Here is a 23,873-nt window from a genome sequence, read left to right as displayed (position 1 = left end):
GTGTGTGAGAGAGAGAGAGAGAGAGAGAGAGAGAGAGAGAGAGAGAGAGAGAGAAAGGTCTTCCTTTTCCGTTGGTTCACCCTCAAAATGGCCGCTATGGCCGGCGCGCTGCGGCCGGCACGATGCGCCTATCCGAAGCCAGGAGCCAGGTGCTTCTCCTGGTCTCCCATGTGGGTGCAGGGCCCAAGCACTTGGGTCATCCTCCACTGCACTCCCTGGCCACAGCAGAGAGCTGGCCTGGAAGAGGAGCAACCGGGACAGAACTGGCGGGACTAGAACAGGGTGTGCTGGCACCGCAGGCAGAGGATTAGCCTAGTGAGCCGCAGCGCCGGCTCTAGTTCCTTTTCACTCTTTTACAGGGTATTTTGATTACTGGAAGTTCCCAATTTTAACATAGTTTAATTTGTCCGTCTTTTCTTTTGAGGTTAAGTGCTATTTTATATCTAATTTCAGAAATCTTTGCCTTCCTTCGAATCTTAGAGATGTTTTCTTTTATAATTTTCATCCAGTTTTACTGTTTTGCCTTTCATATTTAGATCCACAATCCATCCGGAATTTAGTTTTTGTGATTGCTAAGAGGTGGGGGATTAAAATTTATTAATTTGTAAGTTCTTTCAAAAAGAACTTCTGATAACATCAAGTTTAAGGGTTTAGTTCCAGAATAGACTGTTCCACAACTATTCTGCTTCACTTGCCAAGTTTTTTGGGTGCTGCGGTTAAAGTGAGGACTGGGTAAGGGGGGTGGATCAAAGAAAACGCACTGAAAAACTTCCATGGGCCCTGGGATGATATGACTCTGTACTTGTCTACACTTCATCTTTGCATAGGAAGGACAATATCATGAATATTCACTCTGAGACATTGTATTTGCCGCCATCAGCTCTTAGATGAACTCAGTATCTCCTCTTCCATGCTTCTTTATCATGATTTCCGCGGTGTACTCTGCATTTGACATGCAGTGATCAGGCCTTTGTTCATCTTCCCAGCCTCACTCTTGGCCACATAAATTTTGCTCTGCCCCTCTATGGATGCGGGCCGCTTTGGAAAATCACTCTATTCTCCGGAGGGGCTCCTGTTTGCCTTTCAGGATTTAGTATTTCTTCATTCCTAAAGCCTGGTTTATAGAAAGTCTCAACAAATGTATGATTTTTTTAATTAATTAAAATGGTAGAATAAAAAATGCATTATTATTATTATTATTTTTTTTTTTTTTTTGACAGGCAGAGTGGACAGTGAGAGAGAGAGACAGAGAAAGGTCTTCCTTTTGCCGTTGGTTCACCCTCCAATGGCCGCCGCGGCCGGCGCACTGCGGCCGGCGCACTGCGCTGGTCCGATGGCAGGAGCCAGGAGCCAGGTGCTTTTTCCTGGTCTCCCATGGGGTGCAGGGCCCAAGCACCTGGGCCATCCTCCACTGCACTCCCTGGCCATAGCAGAGAGCTGGCCTGGAAGAGGGGCAACCGGGACAGAATCTGGCGCCCCTACCGGGACTAGAACCCGGTGTGCCGGCGCCGCTAGGCGGAGGATTAGCCTAGTGAGCCGCGGCGCCGGCCTAAAATGCATTATTAAAGAGGTGGATGGATGAGATATTTGTTGGATGGCTGGATGAATTGGACATCACTTCCTTCACTTTTAACAACTCTCCCCTTGAGAGGATTTAAAACCTTCTTGACGAAACTCTGGGAAAAGTTTCACTTTAGATGACTTTAGCTCTTCCTCCTTGGCCTGAATTGAAGCAATCGACTAGCTCGGGGTTCGCTCCGCCGAGGCAACTCAGCTAGTTTGGGCTGGATTGCCTCATCCCGGAAGTGGGTTGAAGGCCGTTGTGGTCAGTGCGGTCTCCCAGGCCCGGCCAGGATGGGTGGAGGTTCTGTTGCCAACATGGCCGACCCGGACCCCCGCTACCCGCGCTCCTCGATCGAGGATGACTTCAACTACGGCAGCTGCGTGGCTTCTGCCAGCGTGCACATCCGGATGGGTACGCGCACCCTGGCTCCGTGCGCCCCGGCGCCCCTCGTCCGCCCTGCTGCGCCTTGGGCCTCAGGAGGCGGATTTCCAGCTCCTGAGAGTCGGCTCTCCCCTACCCGCCCCTTCCCTCCGGGCGCCCTAGGGATCGGGGAAGAGCGCCCTGCTCCGATAGCGGGGAGGACGAGCTCGCTCCCCTCCCCAGGGGTCTAGGGAGAGCGCTGTTGGGGGAGCGGTGGTGCTCCCGTTCCTCTCAGAGAACGCAGCTGGGGCCCTCGGCGCCGCGGGGCAGAGGAAAGCGTCTGCACCCTTGATTTGGCATCTTTGAGAGAAACAGTTGTATTGGAAATAAGTGGAGGACGTGATCGCCGTGTACGTCAGGAGTTGTCCGCCTGATGTTTTTGAGTTCGAAGTTGCTGTGGACGTGCCTGTCTCCCGCACTGGGCTGTTAGCTCGTGTGAGGACAGAGCCCGTATCTATCCTGTTCACTGTTTTCTCTCTTTGGGGATTGGACGTAGAATGTGCTTGAGCATTAGTGAGGAATTTGCTGGTGTTGGAAACTTCCAGTCGGAATTCCATGTTTAGATTATTGTGCAGTATCCAGTGGGCAGAAATGATTGTGAATTTAAAATACGCAGAAGAGATCATCGCACACAATTATTCTAGCCCTTTGATTACAGAAGCTTCCCCAGATTTTCAACCTCTGCAGGCATTTGGAACTCATTCTGGAAAGCTTATGAAGATAGTTCTGATGCATTATTAAGAATCCTGATGCCTACTATCAATATTATTGGAATTGAATTTTGCAATTATTTTGGCAAGTGAGCTCAGCTTCTTTTATAAAGAAATTTTTCATTCCAATTTTAGTATATGTGCTGCCGAAACAAGCACTTACAGAAATGTTTGAGGTAAAATATATGTAACATAAAATGTACCATTTTAACAATTCTTTAAAGATTTATTTTATTTATTTGAAAGGCAGAGTTAGAGAGATCCTTCACCTGCCGATTCCCTCCCCAGATGACCACAAGAGCCAGGCCTGGGCCAGGTTGAAGCCAGGAGCTGGAAACTGGGTCTTCTATATGGGTGACAGAAACAGCAACTTGAGCCATCACCTCCCAAGTAGTACATTAGCAGGAAGTTAGAATTGAAAATGGATCTGGGAATCAAACCCATGCACTCTATGATGTAGGATGCAGGTGTCTTAACTGCTGGGCCTGGAAATGCCTGCCTCTCTCCAGAACTTTTTGATTTTGCAAAAGTCAAATTCTATACCCATTCGATAATAAATTCATTCTCTCCTCTCCCAGACCCTACTTTCTGTCTATATGAATTTGACTTCTCAAGATACAAGTGGAATCAATTATTTGTTTTCTTTTGTGACTGGTTTATTCCAATTAGTTTCAAGTTGCATCCACATTGTAGCATGTGTCAGAATTTCCTATTTAAGGCTGAATAATATCACATTCTGTGTATTTGCCAAATTTTGTTTATACATTCATCTATTGGTGGAGATTTGCATGGCTTGGGTTTCTTAGTGAATATAGGTGTGCAAATCTCTCTTCAAGATCTGCTTTTAAATTTTTTAAAGATTTTATTTATTTATTTGAGAGTAGAGTTACAGAGAGAGGGAGAGACAGAAAAATTGTCCATCTGCTGATTCACTTCCCAGATGGCCACAACAGCTGGAGCTGGGCCTGTCAAGCCTGGAGCCAGGAGCTTCCTCCCAGTCTCCCATGCAGGTATGGGGACCCAGGCACTCAGGCCATCTTCCACTGCCCTCCCAGGCCACAGCAGAGAGCTAGATTGAAAGAGGAGCAGCTGGGACTAGAACCGGCACCCACATGGGATGCTGGTGCCACAGGTGGAGGCTTTTAGCCCACTACGCCACAGTACCAGCCCCCTGCTTTAATTCTTTGAATAGGTTTCTAGAGGTACACTTAATGGGTTGTATGATAATTCTATTTTTAATTTTATAAGAAGTTGCCATACTTTTTTTCCATCCTGGCTGTACATTTTATATTCCTTCCAGCAGTGCACAAGGGTTCAAGTTTCTCCACACCTTTGCCAACATGTTTTTTTTTTTTTAATTAAATTAGCCATCAAAATGAGTATAAGGTGATATTTCATTACTTTATCCATTTTTAAATCAAGTTGATTTTATTGCTGGTTGAATTGTAGGATTTCCTTATTTATGCTGGATATTAATCCTTTATAAATGTATTATTTGGGGAATGGTACCTTTTATTAGTCCAATATAAATTTATTTAAAAGCAGATAAAATTTAATGAGTGTTTATTCTGTGCCATCCACTAGGCTGGGTGCCAAGTGAATAGAAATGAAAAAGACTTGCTCCCTATTGTTATCAGTGAGCATTAAGTCTTTGTCTAAGTTAAGTCTAATGGAGGTGAATACCAAGTAGGCTTATCGATCATAAAGTGACAGAGGTACGTTTAAGGTCCCTTGAGAACATGAAGGAAGAACACCTAATCCAGACTGAGGAACTGAGAAAGGCTGAGTTTTGAGAAATGACTGGCGGTTAGCTAGGAGTGTGAGGGGAAGGGAGTGTTCTTAGTATGTGCACACAGGGAGAAAGTGGGAACTTTTTTTTTTTTTTTATGAAGGTGGTGGTGAGTTCCTGGAAGGTCATTGTATTTTTTATATGAGAAAACTTTTTAATAAGTATTATCTAATTATTAAGTCTTGGTGTTGATTTCTGGATATTGGTGATAAAATATTCTGAAAGGATGGGGCCAGCTCTGTGGCGTAGAGGGTAAAGCCACCAACTGCAGTGCCAGCATCCCATATGGGCGCCAGTTCTAGTCCCAGCTGCTCCACTTCTGATCCAGCTCTCTGCTGTGGCCTGGGAAAGCAGTAGAAGATGGCCCAAGCCCTTGGGCCCCTGCACCTGTTATGGGAGACTCGGAAGAAGCTCCTGGCTTCGGATCGGCACAGCTCCGGCCATTGCGGCCAACTGGGGAAGTGAACCAGCCGATGGAAGACCTCTCTCTCTCTCTCTCTCTCTCCTTCTCTCTCTGCCTCTCCTTCTCTCTCTGTGTAACTCTAACTTTCAAGTAAAATAAATAAATCTTTTAAAAAAAGATTTATTTAAAAAATTCTGAAAGGAAAAATTTTCTATTGTATAGAAACTGGAGAGATAGGTACTATAAGTAAGAAATAAAAATACATAAGTAAAAATGTTATTTGCCTTTAAAGGATAAGTTTCATTTTGGGGGAACATTTTTACTGCTATGGAAATTAAGACTTTAAAAAATATTTAGGGGTAGGTGTTTGGCAAAGTGGTTAAGATGCATCTTATATTGGAATGCCTGGTTTGAGTTCTAGCTCCACTCCCAATTCCAGCTGCCTACTAATGTGTACCCCAGGAGGTAGCAGCTGAAGACTCAAAGACTTGGGTCCCTGCCACCCATGAGGAGATGTCAATTGGTTCCAGGCCCCCAGCTTCAGGATGCCCAGCACTGGCTGTTGCAGGCCTCTGGAGACTGAACTAGCAGTTGGGAGATCTCTCTGTGTCTGCCTATCTGTCTCTCTCTCTCAAATCAATAAAATAAAAAAAATTAAATGTACTAAAAATTTTATATCTACTTGAATGCTTTCTATTTCTGCCTTTCAGATTGAAGATAAAATAATTTCTTTAAAATATTCTATTTTTTACCTTTTGCTTTGTTGTATGTTCTTGTGTATAAGTAGATATTTAATACTTTCCTTTTATTCTGATGAAAACATTTACCTTTTGCCCCATCAAGTTAATCTTTTTAAGCTCATGCTTTTGGAGGATTAGATTCCTTACAATGTTTTAAATTACTTTGGAAGCTTTTTTTCTGGTTTTAATGAAAATCACCTTATATGGACTAAGAAATTTCACTTTGCTGTTCTAAGATAAATGCTAAATAATATAGTCACATGTAATTTTTTCTCTTTTAGCCTTTCTAAGAAAAGTGTACAGCATCCTTTCCCTGCAAGTTCTCTTAACTACAGTGACCTCTGCAATCTTTTTATACTGTGAATCTATACGGGTATTTGTTCATGCAAGGTAAGTGTGTCATCAGAAAGGCATATTATAAAGAAAGCTCATTTTTTCTATTAACTTTTGAGGTTAAAATGTAAAAATGCTTCATTATATAACTCTTACAAGTCAGATTAGTTTTGTTTTTGATGAAGAAAAATGTTTCACAACATAGTGTTTACCTTTCAACTGTTCAACTCCTGGAAAAGTATTAAGAGTTTACTCTATGAAGTTTTATAAATTATGCCCTGTCCCAAAAGCTGAAGACATCCTCAAAAAATAAATGTACTTAGAAACTGTGAGTTAATTTTAGTTTGGGTTTGTGACTAGGATAATTTCATCAAGAAATTTTCAAAATAGCTCTAATTGATTCATGTCTAATTGAAGATAATTCATGCCTCCAACATAATTATTTCCACAGCTAAAAATAATAGTTTCTTTATTCTAAAGGAAAGGAAAAGTAAAGAATGAATATTTTCTTAGATATAGAGAATTTCTCTTCTTACTCCCCCTTTCACACCTATGAAAGGGGAGTCTTAAATGAATAGTTTGCTATTTGGAGTAAGTCTTTAATTTGAAGTATAGCCATATGGTAAATACCCTAAAAATGCAGTTAAGTATTAACACTCATTATTTAATTTCTTTATTGTATTTTTATTATAAAAATAGTATGCTAATAGCAGTAGTATGCTAATTTCAAACATTACTCAAATTGGTAGAAGTTTATAAAGTAAAAAGCCTTTATTCATTGTGGGCTGCTTGCTCTGTCCTGCTGCTCTTCCTCCCTACCTCATACCAATTTTCCAGTGTAAAAGTAATTTATTTCCAGTTTGGTATGGGTCATTTTTTTCCTGTACTTTCATATTCACATAGAATAGGTAAATTTTATTAAGTTGGGTAATATGATTCATGCTATTTTTAAATTTGAAATATTTTTATTATTATGTCTTTCAGTCCTGCCTTAATTTTGGTGTTTGCTCTTGGATCTTTGGGTTTCATTTTTGCATTGACTTTGAACAGACATAAGCATCCCCTAAACCTGTACCTTCTTTTTGGATTTGTGAGTATTTTGACAAATGTCTATTCCTTTAACATTTATTTCTGAGTTTTACATGTATTTATTTAACTGAATGCATATTTAATGAAATGACAACAAAATTAATGTTTTTTTCCTATTAGAGTATTTTAGGAAATTACTTATAATTTTGTAGTCTTTTAGGATTTTAAATTGCTTGTCAGTTTCAAAGCTATTTATTTAACATTAGGATATAGTAGAAAAAAATCTTTAAGTGGAATTAGATCACCTGGCTTTCCCACTGTTTGATTATATGACATTTGGTAAGGCATTTAGCCTTACTGTATCTAAATTTTCTCACTTGTAAAATGATAATATTAAGTAGATAATCCTTGTGAAACTTTCCTTCTCTAATTTTGTTAAAATTAAAACCTACTACCTCTAAAAACTCAGTCTTAGACTATGACCAGCACGAGTGGGTAAGGCAAGTTGTGTATTTTTAAAATTATTTTGTCTCTTCTTAAATCCATTATGACTTTGTGTGCTGACCTAAAATTTTAGTTCAAAACATTTGAAACTGATAAGAATTATCTGTAATCAAATAAGTGAAAAAGCTATTGATCAGATTAAAATGCTTTTAACTAAAGAAATTTGTGAATTCTGATAATGAGTTTGTGTTAATTTTGTGAAAGAAAAGCTCATGTCTTTGGAAGTTTCAACTATTATAAAGAGTAATTATTCAATTAAATTTTAAGCTCTTTTGTTTGTAAAGTTGTCAGTACAACCCAAGTTATTTCAAATAAAGAGAGTTTAAGGTTGTACGAGCTTCAGAACCCATCCTCAAACTCATCAGGCCTCAAGAAGAGGAACTGCAAGAAAGTTCTAGAAATGATGCTGTTTTAGGAAATTTAGAGGCAGGATTTGTGGTCTCCCTTCCCTGTTCTGTTATACCTCTTTTCTACCTCACAACTGTACTTACTCATTGTGTTCTCTTTTCCAACTTTAATTTCTATGTGACCCACTGTTGGCTCCCAAGTACTCCCAAGTGAAACTGTCAAGGGCCCAGGCTTCTGCAATGGTTCAGGCATTTCAAGAGAGAGAGGAGAGGAGAGAGGGGAGAGAGGGGAGAGAGGGGAGAGGGGGAGAGAGGGGGGGGGGGGAGAGAGAGAGAGAGAGAGAGAGAGAGAAAGAAAGTGAGAGAGATAGCTTTTTGCTTTAGAACACAGTCTGGAACATAGTACTCCTCTTTACTCACCTTAAGTTGGCTAGGATATAGTCATATGGTCAGATGTACTTCCAAGAGAGGCTAAAAAATGTAAAAATTTAATCTTAACAGTCACATGGCCAGCTAAAATTTTGTTATGGGGAAGAGAATGAATATTGGGAGACAGTTTCAAGACTCCATCACAGCAAAGTACCACCTAAATATTTTTATTCTCCCTATGTTTGTATGAGATATTGAGGTTTTTCTAAATGTGTACATGATTTATAAAATAGTATTTTTATTTATATTACAAAGAAAAAATTTTTTATATTTTTTCCATAATCTTCCTGTTACAAATCTGATTAAGGCTTAAAGAGTGATAGAATCACAATTAGGATCCACATATCCTTGCCCATTAAACTGAGGTCTTATTTTCATTATGGTGAGCTTAATAACTGTCCCATATAATTCACAGGCCTCCTCTGAATCTAAAATGAGATTGTCCATAAGGGATCACATTGGACTGCTAAAGATTAGAAAGTGTACATGTAAATTTTACATGCATTAATTTCAGATTCTGTTTCTTAGACACTGTTGGAAGCTCTGACTGTGGGCATTGCTGGTAAGCCATAATTTCACTTCTCTATGTTACAATGTAGATAAATCTTTTTAGTAAAAAAGTATTTGGGCTTAAGATTTAACACCATGCAATGTCATATTTCAAAAACAGAGTATAGGATGAAGAATTCCTAAAGTATAAGCAAAAGTCAAGTATTGTCCTCTACAGTGAGCTTAGAGTAAGTAGAAAAGTTTAAGGGAAAGAAAAGGAAAGGAGAATAATATTTCATTTATGTTTCCCATTTATGAAAATAAGACAACCATAGCTAATCTCCCAAATTTAAAGGGATCTTACATGAGCTGTGTTTTGAGCCATGTACTTTCATCATATAAACTTAGCTCCTTTAAAAATCACCTGCATTAAACCATGCTTTCATTCTGTCTCCTCTTATTTTACTAAATGATATGACAGAAAATAGTGGTAATTTCTGTTTCTTTACTTCATGTTAAATATGTACTTGAAATATGTATTTGAAGGCCAGCTGTCTGTTATTACTTGATATGCTGTGTAATGCCTCAAGTAAGAACTTCAATAAATTAACAGCAAACATTCACATTCTGATTGTCTTAAAATGGTTAAGTTTAGCTACCAAAAAAGTTAACTATGACTCTCAATAATAGCAAACTGTTAGTACTATGGTTAATATAATTATCCCTGCCTGCTTTGTCATAATGTATATTTTTTGTTGAATTTGTACATCTATGTCATTGAATCTATACCTATCTTTTTAAAAGAAAGACAATATAATTAGTAATATATACTAAAATAAATGATTAAAGCTTTTTAACATAGACAGCAGGTATTATTATTTACTTGGTGTTAATATAATCTATTAGTGTTATCAAATCTATCTTATCCCTCTCCCACTCCCCTCACCATGCATAAGGAATATAGGAGAGAAATAAATTTCAGGATTATTGGAACTGGGGCTTGAAATACATAGATAAGGTGATCTGAGAACAAAATTGATTTCATGTTTTTGTTGTTGTGGTGTTTTTTTTTTGTTTGTTTGTTTGTTTGTTTGTTTGTTTTTTAACAGGCAGAGTGGACAGTGAGAGAGAGAGAGAGAGAAAGAGGTCTTCCTTTGCCTTTGGTTCACCCTCCAATGGCCGCCGCAGCCGGCGTGCTGCGCTGATCCAATGGCAGGAGCCAGGTACTTATCCTGGTCTCCCACGGGGTGCAGGGCCCAAGCACTTGAGCCATCCTCCACTGCACTCCCTGGCCACAGCAGAGAGCTGGCCTGGAAGAGGGGCAACCGGGACAGAATCCGGCCCCCCGACCGGGACTAGAACCCGGTGTACCGGCGCCGCAAGGCGGAGGATTAGCCTAGTGAGCCGCGGCGCCGGCCGATTTCATGTTTTATCTTTTCCATGTTCACCTTCTTAATCCCATAATGGCATAAATGCAAAAAAGCCCAACAATGTAGCATTTAGGACTACAAATAATGTGGATATTTCATCCTTGAAAATTAAAAATTACTGAACCTCCTTTAAACAGGTTAAAATTTAGCATTCTGTTAAAATGTTAAGCATTTCTATTATAATAGTTATGGTAAATCTGGTGGTTATTCTCAAATTACAGAAGAGAAACTGCTACACAGCCAGCAAAGCCCACAGTCTGTTTCTGTTCTCTGTAAAGTATGATTAGGAGGCAATCCCAGACAGCCCAAATATTTTTTTGCCCAATTGCCTTGGATTGGGGTGATGAATTGGGTACAACCTACTAGCTGATTGCTAGAATTGGTGTTCTCTAGGAATTCCCAGCCAACTGGAGGACCTAGAATCCTGCCTTCTGATTTTTTTTAAAGATTTATTTATTTATTTGAAAGGTAGAGTTATACAGAGAGAGAAGGAGAGGCAGAGAGAAAGAGAGAGAGAGAGAGAGAGAGAGAAAAGGTCTTCCGTCCGCTGGTTCACTCCTTAGTTGGCCGCAACAGCTGGAGCCATGCCAATCCAAAGGCAGAAGCCAGGAGCTTCTTCCAGGTCTCCCACACGCGTGCAGGGGCCCAAGGACTTGGGCCATTTTCTACTGCTTTCCCAGGCCATAGCAGAGAGCTGGATCAGAAGTGGAGCAGCCATGTCTTGAACCGGTGTCCATATAGGATGCCGGCACTGCAGGCGGCAGCTTTACCTGTTATGCCACAGTGCAGGCCCCAATGGCTACTGATTTTTAAACTATAATGGAAAATCCCCACAGATGTCTCAACTGTAGTTGAGACAGAAATAAATTAGTCACTCTATCAGATCCCTAAAATCCTAACCAGCTACCTCTAGCCATTTCACTAACTTCATAGTCATGCAACCCCCTTATTTTGTATGAATGAATTTTTGGAACTTGTTTATTGCATTAAAGATATGGTTTTATTCTATTACTCATATTCAAGTTAGATAAGGGCTTTTTCATAATTATTGGTATGTTATAGAGTAGAAAACAAATCATTTCTATAAACACTAGAAAAAGCTGTTTTAGAATGTTTATATGGATTTTAATCAGTGTTTTAATTTTACAGTTACTTTCTATGATGTGTATGTTGTTCTGCAAGCCTTTATACTGACTACTGCAGTATTTCTTGGTTTGACTGCATATACTCTACAATCTAAGAGAGATTTCAGCAAATTTGGAGCAGGGTAAGTTATATATTCTTGGATATAATGTAAATCTTTAATATTATGAGCAATTTTGAGAAACGTGCTATACTGTTAGCTTTGAATACTACCTTTCCAAATAGAAGAAAAAGAAATCATTCTTTGAATACTAAATCAAGGCCCTAAACTTCCAGATAATACAAGGACATGGAAAGTGGCTTGTGTCATTTGCTTCCCTTGTGTAATAAAAGCAAGTGAATGTAAAAAAAATAAAAATAAGAAAGAAAAAAAACAGCTTTCTTGAGAGGCAAGACTTATATGCTTTATTAATTTACCAAAATTATTTTGGTCTTGTTACCAAGACTTCATCCACATCTTTGTAAACAATGAAAAAGGCCCAGACATTGGAAATGCCTGCATGAACTTTAAAACCTTTTGATCCATCTAGATTAATGTCTATCTTCCTTCAACAAATGTAGGGAATGGTCTTTTCATATTAGGAGAATGGCACTGTGTTGCCCTCTCTTGGTGACAATGTGGACTCTTTGCTAAGCTCACACTGGCTTCTTGCTGGCACATAATCACCCAACCATTTTCTGTTCTTCCTGTTTTAATAGTAAATATTAACAAAAGTCTACTCTTGCAACTCCCTCTCCCCATTTTTTTCCCCTTTTGATCTCTCAGGTTACAAGAAATCTCTGTTGGGATAAATATAGTTGATCAACCAACACTATTGTTGGTATTATGCTGCTTAGTTTTATTAGAGTGGAGTTTGATTTGGGAGAGACTTTTTCCCCTTTTCTTGAAGAGATTTTACCTATGTAATTGTGTGGTATGTATAGTGAAAAGTTTGCTCTGTTTTCTCTTCTCATCCCAGTCTCCAACTGCTCCCCTCCCATCCATTCCAGTATGTCTTTTAAAATCCTGTTCTGGTAAACAGCCTCTCCTATATTTCAGCCTCTTCATAATTAATTTATATTTATTTACACAACTGGTAATTGCAATTACCATATATAGATCTGAATATTTCTGAGATCAATACATCTGTGTCTGTTGTTTCTGATTAATTCTTGTGATATTTTCCCTTGTATGCTTGGATATTCTTGACTATATAATTATTCTTTTAAAAAAAGATGTTTTTATTTATTTATTTGAAAGGCACAGTTAAGAGAGAGAGTGGGAGAGAGAGAGATCTTCCATCCACTTTCACTCCTCAGATGGCCTCAATGGCTAGGATGGACCAAAGCCAGGAGCCAGGTGCTTCATATAAGTCTTTCACATGAGTGCAGGGGCCCAAACACTTGGGCCATCCTCCACTGCTTTCCCAGGTGCATTAGCAAGGAGCTGGACTGGTTGTGGAGCTGCTGGGACTCCAATCAGTGCCCATATGGGATGCAGGCATCACAGGCAGCAGCTTTACCTGCTGCTATGCCACAACACTGGCCCTACAATTATTCTTTAAAAAATTACTTGTTGAATTTCTCGAGGTCTAGGTTGACGGTGCATTCTTACATTGAGTGACCAGCAGCTGGGGAAACTATTCAATTACATCCACTTAAAATACATGACCAAAGATGTTTCTCAACTGACTAGGCATTATGAATTTGGACAACAAATCTGTAGAGAGAAAGTTTGCGGTAACAATTTCCCAGGGGTGTTTTCTTCTCCCCTTGCTTCGATAACTTGCCTTGTAGTTCCTGGGTGGGTATAGGAGAAGATATATGGCTTGCCCAAACATTAAGGTGATAGGTTTTAGGCAAATCCAGCTACTACCATACCATGGTATTACTTTGGGTTCTGCTTTTATGTAGATTTTAGCTTGATGATTCTTAGCAGTTATTTGATGGTTTTAAGAAGATATTCTTGGGCTGGTGCCGCGGCTCAATAGGCTAATCCTCCACCTGCTGCGCCGGCACACCGAGTTCTAGTCCTGGTCGGTGTGCCGGATTCTGTCCCAGTTGCCCCTCTTCCAGGCCAGCTCTCTGCTGTGTCCCGGGAGTGCAGTGGAGGATGGCCCAATGCACCTGCTTGGGAGACTAGGAGAAGTACCTGGCTCCTGACTTCAGATCAGCGTGGTGCGGCGGCCATTGGAGGGTGAACCAAAGCAAAGGAAGACGTTTCTCTCTGTCTCTCTCTCTCACTGTCCACTCTGCCTGTCAAAAAAAAAAAAAAATTAAAAAAAGAAGATATTCTTTGGTTGGCATTGGGGTGCAGTCTACCACTTGCGATGCCAGCATGCATCCCAAATTGGAATGCTGGTTCGAGTTCTGGCTACACTGCTTTTGATCCAGCACCCTGCTAATGTGCTGGGGAGGCACTGGAGGATGGCCCAAGTCCTTGAGCCCCTGCCACCCATGTGGGAGACCCAGATGGAGTTCTGAATCCTGGCTTTGTCCTGGCCAAACCCTGGACTTTGGGGCTATTTGAGGAGTAAACCAGCAGATGGAAAATTTCTCTGTGTGTCACTCTGCCTTTCAAATAATCTTTTTTTAAAAGAAATATTATTTTCTTTTTAATCCATTATCTTAATAGGTTTTTTTTTTTTTTTTGGGGGGCCGGGGGAGGGGGGAGTGCCAGTAAATGGTCTTAATAACCTTGTTTTCTATAATACTGGAAGCAAAACCCTTTAAAATTTCTTACCTGTGTTAGTACAAACAAGTTCTCCATCTCCAGTCCTGCCAGTTTCTACTCTGTTATCCACAAAGCAACTAGGTGATATAAAATTGATCATGGCACTATTAAAACCCATAAACATCTCACTACTGCTCATTGGATATAGCCCAATTCACCATGATAATGCATTTACTACCTTAAGTTATTGAATATTGACATGTAATGATTACCTAGCAAAATATTAATAATTATATTTATCAAGATTTATTTATTTTAAAGAGTTACACAGAGAGAGGAGAGGCAGAGAGAGAGAGAGAGGTCTTCCATCTGATGGTTCACTCCCCAGTTGGCCGCAACGGTCACAGCTGCACCAATCTGAAGCCAGGAGCCAGGAGCTTCCTCCAGATCTCCCATGCAGGTGCAGGGGCTTAAGGACTTGGGCCATCTTCTACTGATTTCCCAGGCCATAGCAGAGAGCTGGATTGGAAGTGGAGCAGCCTGGTCTTGAAGCAGCGCCCATATGGGATGCAGGTGCTTCAGGCCAGGGCGTTAACCCACTGCGCCACAGCGCCAGCCCCAATAATTATATTTTCACCAGTACACTAAATACTTAAAAGTGGGATTTTATATCATTTTAAGCAAAATTGAATGGCACTAGTTATTGTGAAGCTCCAAAACCGAAATGGTTGTGGAGACTCAGGCCAACATGAGGTATAAAGTCTGAGCAAAAACAACTGCTTCAAAAAAAATTTTTCAGAAAGTTTATTTGCTACTTATAGTAGAGACTCAGGAAGATTTGTTAGCTGTATAAATGTACCGTGGTAGCAGGCAGTGGTGGCACTGCTTCATACATTGACTAATAGCTCGCATGGTTTTGTAACATCATTATTAATACTGTATAATTCTGCCATAAAAGAAATTAAATCTCAGAACTACATATGATACTTATACAAACTTGTCACTGGTGTGCTGCAGCTGACTACGAGCTTTCAAGAATCTTGCAAGTTATGTTAAATTGTTGGAAGCTTAAATATAGGCCTGGTGGAGGTATTTACATTAAAAAAAATCAGGAATTGCTACAAACTTTGACTTATTTTTTTCCCCCAGAGAGCCAGTTTACCAGTATATTAACTATTGTGTGCTCTTTCTTATTTTGTGCTTTTTGTTGGGAGAAAAGAGGATGGAGTTTATTTTTGTCAGTCAAATCAGCACTATATCTATGGCATTTCTCACTAAATCTTACCTATATTCACAGAGAGTTTGCTCTTTGGTTTTTAAATGTTTAATGAGATATAACAACTTAGAATGTATTTGCAAGATATGACTTTTAAGTCTTTACATAGTACTGTCTTTACAGAGAATAGTTTCACAAATTATAAACCCTGAGGTTCAAGTTCTACCAGAAACTTCTAAAACAGAGCCTATGAATTTAAATAACCCATTTATTGTGTGTACACTGAGGTCCCTGGAGGAAGGTATGTCTCATATTTGATAACAGAACACTGACCTCTCATACTTGATAACCAAGGACTGACTTCTAAACAATTGAATGGTAACTTGTAAAACTGTAGCAATGGCAAATTTGCATATATAAGTTAAGTTCTTTCATATATAAGAATAGAAAGTACATTGTGAACTTTGATATATTCACAGAATAACTTGCTATTGTTTTAAAAATGCATTTCTGTTCATTTGTTCATATAGCTTTGATAAATCTCTGAATTAGAAAGTTTTGGTAAGGAAGTATATTCTAAATTATTAAAATTTTGGTTTTATAGACTGTTTGCTGTTTTGTGGATTTTATGCTTGTCAGGAATCTTGAAGGTAAGTTGTATTAGAATGGTTAACTTGAACTATAATACTGGTCACATCATAAATAAGATCAAAAGGGTAACAGATACTCTTATGGTAGAACACTTATTATAACTGTCTGTGACATTTGTATATAGAATATTTGTACCATAATCTTTTTAAAAACTCAAGTTCTTATGTTAATCACTGTTATGACTGAAAGAAAGATAAAGTTATATAGAAAAATGCCCTCATTTTTAAATGCCAGCCTCTAAGTAACACATTTAATTCTGAAAAAGAAATATATTTCAAAATAATTTATATTTGGAATACTACTGTTCAAATCAAATGGGTAATTTAATTGAAAGGAAACTATCTGTCCATTAATCTAGTCATCTTTCCATCCAACAGAAGCAAGCTTGGACCTGACTTGCCTTTTTGTACTTCTAGCCTGTGTATATAAAGTTGTATATATCATTATTTAATATGTATGTAACAGATCATTGGGGGAGGTAACTTAAGTGCTCTTAATACTGTTCTCAAATAAAACATATTTCTTTACTCTCTTGCCTACAGTCATTTTTTAATAGTGAGACAATGGAGTTGGTCTTGGCTGCTGTTGGAGCCCTTCTTTTCTGTGGATTCATCATCTATGACACCCACTCTCTGATGCATAAACTATCACCTGAAGAGTATGTGTTAGCTGCCATCAGCCTCTACTTGGATATTATCAATCTATTCCTGCACCTGTTACGTTTTCTGGAAGCAGTTAATAAAAAGTAATTGAAAGCCATCTCTAGAAACTGTTTCATTAAGTAATAAAGTTCAAGATATAATAAGTATTAAGTACCTTTATGATCTTTATATTCTGTGTATTTCTTAGCTTTAAAATATTACTATTCTTTATTGTATCTCATTTCTGAATCCTTGATCTAGATGCTCAGGTAAGAAATACCAAATTCTATTCTTTTAAATTTTTTTCAATCCCAGACTAGCATACAAAGTTAGTCATTTGAAATTTGAAAGTAATTTTATGAGCAATTAGATTAAAAATATCTATTACTTTGGTGATTTTAGCTAAACTTTCTCTAAATTAATGTGTTTTTTATTCTAATTGATGTTTTTATTCTAAAGTGTTAGTGGCACTAATACCGTTAAAAGTATAAATCTCCTTTAGAAAGGAAAAAATATAAAAGGTAAATTTCATAGGGAAGTATTCAATATTATATTAAAATTATATTAAATGTTAGTGACATTTCATTAAAAATTAATTTGCTTGAAAGCTAGATATTAAAACAAAATTTGAAACAAATTATTTGTGTTTTTTTGAAGTACAAGTTTCATTTTAAAATTATACCAAGCTTATGTGGTTAGAGGACCCCAAAGATATGGGTTCACCTGTCATTAAGTATATATAATTCAAAATAAAAATATTTGGAAATAGTGTCTTGTGGTTTTGTGTTGGTCCCCACAGCATGTTAAGTTTGTGTCAGTGACCAATGAAGCATTAGCAAATCCTGTCACTGTACAGTACTCCCTCCTTATTTACCTTTAACTTTCCCCAGTTTCAGTTACCCTCAGGCACCTGTGGTCTGAAAATATTCAATGGAAAATTTCGTAAATAATTCATAAGTTTTAATTGCAAGCTGAGTAGGGTAGTGAAATCCTGCATTATCCCATTCTATCCTATCTGGGATGTAGATCATCACTTTGTCCAGTGTATTCATGCTATATATGCAACAAATGGCTTAGTGATTCAGGATCACCAAGAATAGATGGTCCAACTTCTGATGCGTCATCATAAGGCCAGCAGTAACCTAACTGCATGTCATAAAGCCTGTGTCATTCACCTTACTTTATGCCATCACATAGGCATTGTATCATACCAACACAAAAAGGGTGAGTACAATAGATGTATTGCAATATATTATAGTTTTTATCATTAATACCTTACTGTACCTAATTTATAAATTTTTTAAGGTTTATTTATTTATTTGAAAGAGTTAAAAAAAACCAGAGAGAGATCTTCCATCTACTGGGTCACTCCCCAGATGGCTGCCACAGGCCAGGAGCCAGGCACTTCATTTGGGTCTACCACATGGGTACAGGGGCCCAACCACTTGAGCTATCTTCCCCCTACTTTTCTCAGGCCATTAGCAGGAAGCTGGGGCAGAAGTGGAGTCACTGGGACTTGAACTGGTGCCCAAATGGGATGCCGGTGTCACAGGCAGTGACTCAACCCATTGTGCCTCAATGCCAGCCCCATAATTTATAAGTAGAACTTTATGATAAGTATGTAAGTATAGTAAAAACATAGTATATATAGGATTTGGTACTGTCTTCAATTTCTATCATACACGGGAGGAACATACACACCACAGAGCACTGCTAAATTAACTACTGTACTAGTTTGCTAGGGCTGCCAAAACAAAGTATGACAAAAATTCATTTTCTTGGCTGGCACCGTGGCTGAATAGGCTAATCCTCCACCTGCAGCGTGGGCACACCGGGTTCTAGTCCCGGTTGGTGCGCCAGATTCTGTCCCAGTTGCTCCTCTTCCAGTCCAGCTCTCTGGCCCGGGGAGTGCAGTGGAGGATGGCCCAAGTGCATGGGAGACCAGGAGAAGGCGCCTGGCTCCTGCCATCGGATCAGCGTGGTACAGTGACCGCAATGGCCATTGGGAGTGAACCAATGGAAAAGGAAGACCTTTCTCTCTGTCTCTCTCTCACTGTCCACTCTGCCTGTCAAAAAAAAAAAAAAAAAATCATTTTCTCCCAGTTTTGGAGGCTGGAGGCTAGAAGACTACGACCAGAGGGTTGGCAGTTGGTTTCTTCTGAGACCTCTCTCCTTGGCTTGTATGTGGCAGTTATCCTGCAGTCTCTTCACATGATCTTCCCTGTGTATTTGTACAGATTTCCTCTTAAAAGGACATCATTCATATTTGAGGTGCAACCAGAATGGCCTTTTTCTTAATTACTTTTTTAAAGACCTCTTTCCAAATAGAGTCCCATTTTCAGATAATAGAGCTTATGAGTTCATATGAATTGGGGGTTTAGGGGGTTAGATGTCAGCCCATAATACTCACCAAGCACTATTTCTGGGCTATCAAATTGAAATAATTTGGTCACACAGATTTAGCCTCGTGCTTGAATGTAATTTTAATGCATCATTATCAATCGTTGAATACCCAATTGCATGATGCAATGCAATTAAATTATAAAGGGTATAACAAGAAAAAAATGGGTCAAGCATCTAGATTAAAATCCTTGCTGTGCATCCAACTGCTTATGTGATGCTTGGCAAGGTACTTCCTTACCAGGACTTTTGCTTCATCTTTATGATGGGGAATAATAACCCCTACTTTATTGGACTGTTATTCTGATGAAATAAGATAGATTATCATGTAAACTAAGTAATTCCAGCTGCTACTAGAATTTTCAATTCAAATAGACTGAAATGTGACTTAAGACATTAAACAAGAGATTTAACATTTAAAAAGTGTAAAACAAAGCTGTTATTTTACTGAGTAATTTTTAATTCAGGAAATAGTTGTTATTTTATAAAAATAACAATATGTGCTTTGATCTGAACATGATTTGGTTCCTGAATTTCACACAGGACTTTAAACCCCAAAGTCAAATTAATGGTTACTAAACACCAATTATGGTATTTAGGAAGTGGGCCTAGTGGGAGATTCTTAGGTCACTGGAGGCATGCCCTTGACAGGTAGGTCTTGCTAGATGGTTGGTTATAAAAGCCTAAGTTGGGCCCAATCAATCTCAGCTTCGTAGTTTACTATGTGACTCTTCCTCAGTAAGCATTACACCAATACCATACACAGTCCTCAATAGATGCCACACTAATGGGGCTTGCAGGATCTTAGACTGTGATCACCAGAACCATTAGCCAAAAGAAATCTCTTTTCTTCACAAGTACCCTGTCTCAGGTATTCCATTGTATTAATCAAAAGTGAAATAATATGTAATTAATTTATACTTTTTAAATGATTTTTTTAAACCAAAACTTTGACAATGGGGCCAGCATGTGGCGTAGTAGGTTAAGCCTCAGCCTGTGGCACCAGCATCCCATATGGGTGCCAGTTTGAGTCCCAGCTGCTGCACTTCCAATCCAGCTCTCTGCTATGGCCTGGGAAAGCAGTGGAAGATGGCCCAAGTCTTTGGGCCCCTGCACCCATGTGGGAGACCCAGAAGAAGCTCCTGGCTTCTGGCTTTGGATTGGCCCAGCTTCGGCCATTGTGGCTGTTTGGGGAGTGAGCTAGTGGACTGAAGACCTTTCTACCTCTCCTTCTCTAACTCTACTTCTCAAATAAATAAAATCTTAAAAAAAAAAAGTTTGGGTCCCGTGCCATGGCGCAGTAGGTTAATTCTCCGCCTGCGGTGCTGGCATCCTATATGGGCGCCAGTTCTAGTCCCAACTGCTCCTCTTCCAATCCAGTCCTCTGCTATGGTCTGGGAAAGCAGTAGAAGATGGCCCAAGTGCTTGGGTTCCTGTACCTGCATGGGAGACCAGGAAGAAGCACCTGGCTCCTGGCTTTGGATTGGTGCAGCTCTGGCCATTGCAGCCATTTGGGGAGTGAACCAATGAAAGGAAGACCTTTTTTTTTTTTTTTTTTTTTTAAGATTTATTTTACTTATTTGAAAGAGTTACAGAGAGAGGTAGAGAGAGATACAGAGAGGTCTTCCATCTGATGGTTCACTCTCCAGATGGCCGCAGCGGCGCCGATCCGAAGCCAGGAGCCAGGAGCTTCCTCTGGGTCTCCCACGTGGGTGCAGGGGCCCAAGGACTTGGGCCATCTTCTGCTATCCCAGGCCATAGCACGGAGCTGGATCGGAAGAGGAGCAGCCGGGATTAGAATTGGTGCCCATATGGGATGCCAGCACTTCAGGCCGGGCTTTAACCTGCTGCTCTACAGTGCTGGCCCCATTTTCTTTTTTAAAGATTTGTATTTATTTGAAAGAGTTACACAGAGAGAGGAGAAGCAGAGAGAGAGAGAGAGAGAGAGAGAGAGAGAGATCTTCCATCTGCTGGTTCACTCCCCAGATAGCCGCAATGGCCAGAGCTGAGACGATCTGACTCCAGGAACCAGGAAGCGTCTTCTGGGTCTCCCGTGTGGGAGCAGAGGCCCAAACACTCAAGCACTTGGGCCATCTTCTACTGCTTTCCCAGGTCATAGCAGAGAGCTGGATTGGAAGTAGAGGAGCCGGGTCTTGAACCAGCGCCCAAATGAGGTGCCAGTGCTTCAGGCCAGGGCGTTAACCCGCTCCACCACAGTGCCAGCCCCAGGAAGACCTTTCTCTCTGTCTCTCCCTCTCACTGTCTGTAACTATACCTCTCAAATAAATAAAATCTTTAAAAAAATAAATTTTTTTAAAAAGTTTGAAAAATACCAGTATAGAATATATTTTCTAAATGAGCCATAGTTATTCACACATTTTTTCTGTCAATGAATCTTGTATGGCTCTTCCTTTTTTATTATAATGAGTGCAGCTATGTGTTCTGTAACTCCCTGTGTATGAGAGTTTGCCTAGATAGGGAATACATCTAGAAAAGGGTTACTGGATCCAAGAGCACATACAACTTCAATTGTTTTACCTCAAATAAAGGGGAAAATATGCAAACTCAGGAAATGTTTGAAAACTTGAATAAGCAGAACATGCACAGTGCAACAAGCAACTCAACATGCAGGATTCAAGGGAACAACAGGCAGAAGTAGGAGGAAAATGAGAGAAGAGCAGTATCGGAACTATCATATTTATTGAGTGTAGTATGGGGAAGGAGGTGCAGGGGGCTCTGTGCACACATCTTCATTGCTTCCCTGCAGACCTCAGGCATGGCTTTGGTCCTCTTAATACCGTTCTGGTAAAAGTGGCGTAAGCAGCCAGCTGCAGGCCTTTTTAAAGATGAAGTAGAACTTAACAACTCTTTTTGCATGTTTCTTTTATCTTTGTGGAGATTTGTTTGAAGTCCCCCAATGTCTAGGAATTGGACAACCAGAAGTCACCTTCTGATTCCCAGAATTCTTCCTGTTCCTCACTAAGTGATAATGCACATCAAGAATTTCATAGGAGAGGCCTGACTGCAGGGGTTCTGTTCTCTGGTGGTGCCAGTCGTATAGCACGTCTTTTAGAAGAGGAAACACCTGACTTCCTGTCAGGGATTCAGGGCTATCCAGTGTTTCTAATTCCATAAGCTCCATCCAACTATGTGAGGAGCCACAGCAATGTCCAGTTTGGACCTTAAGCCTTTTTATTTTTAATCAGGAATTAAAATTTCCTGAATGTAGCACTTTCACTTATTCATCTTTGTATATAGTGTCTATACATTCTCAAATGTATGAATGAGGGATTTTTTCAATATACTAGGTCCATTTCACAATTGTACATACATACTGGTAGGAAACACAAGTTAAAAAGCTTTTTTAAAATAGTGCATTCCATGATTCAGCTTTAGTAATGTTAAATTGTGACATGTATTGTACCACCACCACATTTTCATAACAGGTAAGTTATTATTTCTTTTCTTATTAAAAGTTTTGGCCTGAAGTCTGGCATTTTGGCATAGCAGCTTAACCTGCTGACATCGGTATCCCATATGAGCACTGGTTCAATTCCTAGCTGCTCCACTTCCAATCCCTGCTAATGTGCCTGAGAAAGTAACAAAGATAGCCCAAGTGCTTGGACACCTGAACCCACATGGGAGACCCAGATGAAGCTCCTGGCTTCCCCCTGGCCCAGCCCTGGCCATTGCAACCTTTTGGGGGAGTGAACCAGAGGATGGAAGATCTCTCTCTCTGATTCTCCTCTGTAACTGACTTCCAAATAAATCAATCAATTAAAAAACAAAGCCTTGCTATGGTAAGCAAGATACAGGCGATTTGGTCAATCTGAGTGTGAGTTTTCTCTAAAATGAAGTCACCTTTGGAGAGGTGGCTAAATTCTAATTTGAAAGACTAAGTATATATGGGGACAGCATGTGGCACAGAGGTTAAGCTGTGATGCTGGCATCCTCTATGAGCCCAGTTCAAGGCCCCACTGCTCTGCTTCTGATCCATCTCCCTGCTTCAAGGGCCTGGGAGAGTGAGGAAGAGAGCCGATGTGCTCTGGTCCCTGCCACACACGTGGGACACCAGGATGAAGTTCCACGCTCCTGGCTTCTGTCTGGCACAGCCCCAGCCATTGTAGCTATTTGGGAAGTGAGCCAGAAAGATGGACAATCTGTCTCTCTTCCCGCCTTCTCTCCCTGTAATTCTGACTTTAAATACAATAAATAAATGTCGCTCCCCCTCTTCACAGAGGAACGACACTAGACCCTGCGCTGTTCTTTTGTCTGCTCGGCCCTTCCCGGGTTTGCTGCTGGTCCTTCCCGGGTTGGCTGCCGATCCTTCCACCTCCGTGGAAGGGCGGCTCTCCCTGCCACTTTCCCCACTTCCGCGGGGGAGCAGCACACCGCCGGCCGGCTCTCTCGGGAGCTGCTCAGATGTTATCCGGATGTTTCCTTTAGATGTTCCTCGTGCATGTTGTCTCTCTCCTCCTTTATAGTCCTCTTCCACCAATCCCAACTCTGCTGCCCACACGCCGAGTATGCTGCTCTCCTCCAATCAGGAGCAGGTCCTGCAGGTTATTGGTTGAACTGGAGGCAGCTGCGTAGAAGCTGTTTACTCCTCTCCCAGCGCCATATTGTGGGAGAGCAGATGCATAGAATAAGTCTTAATTCCAGTAACTTAGTCTAGTCCAAGTTGCTCCCCACAAATAAATCTTAAAAAAAAAAAACTATGTACATGTAGATGGTTAACTTGTAAAACAGAAATTCAATTGCTCTGAGAATTTAATTTCCCATTTAAAGAAACCAGATTTCTCAGGCATGCTTTTATTTTTCATAAGACATTATGAGTTTTTCAGTCTTTCTTAAAAACTTCCTATATTCTGAATTCAGTAATTTCCATACAATGCAGTTTCTTAAAAGATAGAATTTAAAGAGATAGAATTTAAAGAAAGAAGGTACTCACAAATTGTTTCACAAAGAACTCTCCTTTACCA

General features: G+C 39.9%; 1 protein-coding gene across 1 annotated transcript; it reads left to right on the top strand.

The window, feature by feature from the left end:
• Positions 1 to 1,822: 1,822 nt before the first annotated feature.
• Positions 1,823 to 17,260, top strand: TMBIM4 (transmembrane BAX inhibitor motif containing 4). Its single transcript, XM_002711316.6, has 7 exons — positions 1,823 to 1,975; positions 5,908 to 6,016; positions 6,944 to 7,049; positions 8,797 to 8,830; positions 11,337 to 11,454; positions 15,804 to 15,849; positions 16,393 to 17,260. The coding sequence occupies exons 1-7, from the start codon at positions 1,855 to 1,857 to the stop codon at positions 16,597 to 16,599; spliced, it is 741 nt and encodes a 246-aa protein (XP_002711362.2). The 5' UTR covers positions 1,823 to 1,854; the 3' UTR covers positions 16,600 to 17,260.
• Positions 17,261 to 23,873: the final 6,613 nt, after the last annotated feature.

The sequence above is a fragment of the Oryctolagus cuniculus genome, chromosome 11 (genome assembly GCF_051225735.1).
Source record: "Oryctolagus cuniculus isolate XC-2025 breed Fujian yellow rabbit chromosome 11, ASM5122573v1, whole genome shotgun sequence".
Lineage (NCBI taxonomy): Eukaryota > Metazoa > Chordata > Mammalia > Lagomorpha > Leporidae > Oryctolagus > Oryctolagus cuniculus.
The sequence above is the reverse complement of the archived record's forward strand: the minus strand, read 5'-3'. Positions and strand labels throughout refer to the sequence as shown.

What these genes read in the sequence shown, in the direction of transcription:
- TMBIM4 (XM_002711316.6), top strand. Translation starts at nt 1,855, where the DNA reads ATGGGTGGAGGTTCTGTTGCCAACATGGCCGACCCGGACCCCCGCTAC. An exon ending in CAGCGTGCACATCCGGATGG is followed by an intron (nt 1,976 to 5,907) that starts GTACGCGCACCC and finishes TTTCTCTTTTAG; the next exon opens with CCTTTCTAAGAAAAGTGTAC. An exon ending in TTCAGCAAATTTGGAGCAGG is followed by an intron (nt 11,455 to 15,803) that starts GTAAGTTATATA and finishes TTGGTTTTATAG; the next exon opens with ACTGTTTGCTGTTTTGTGGA.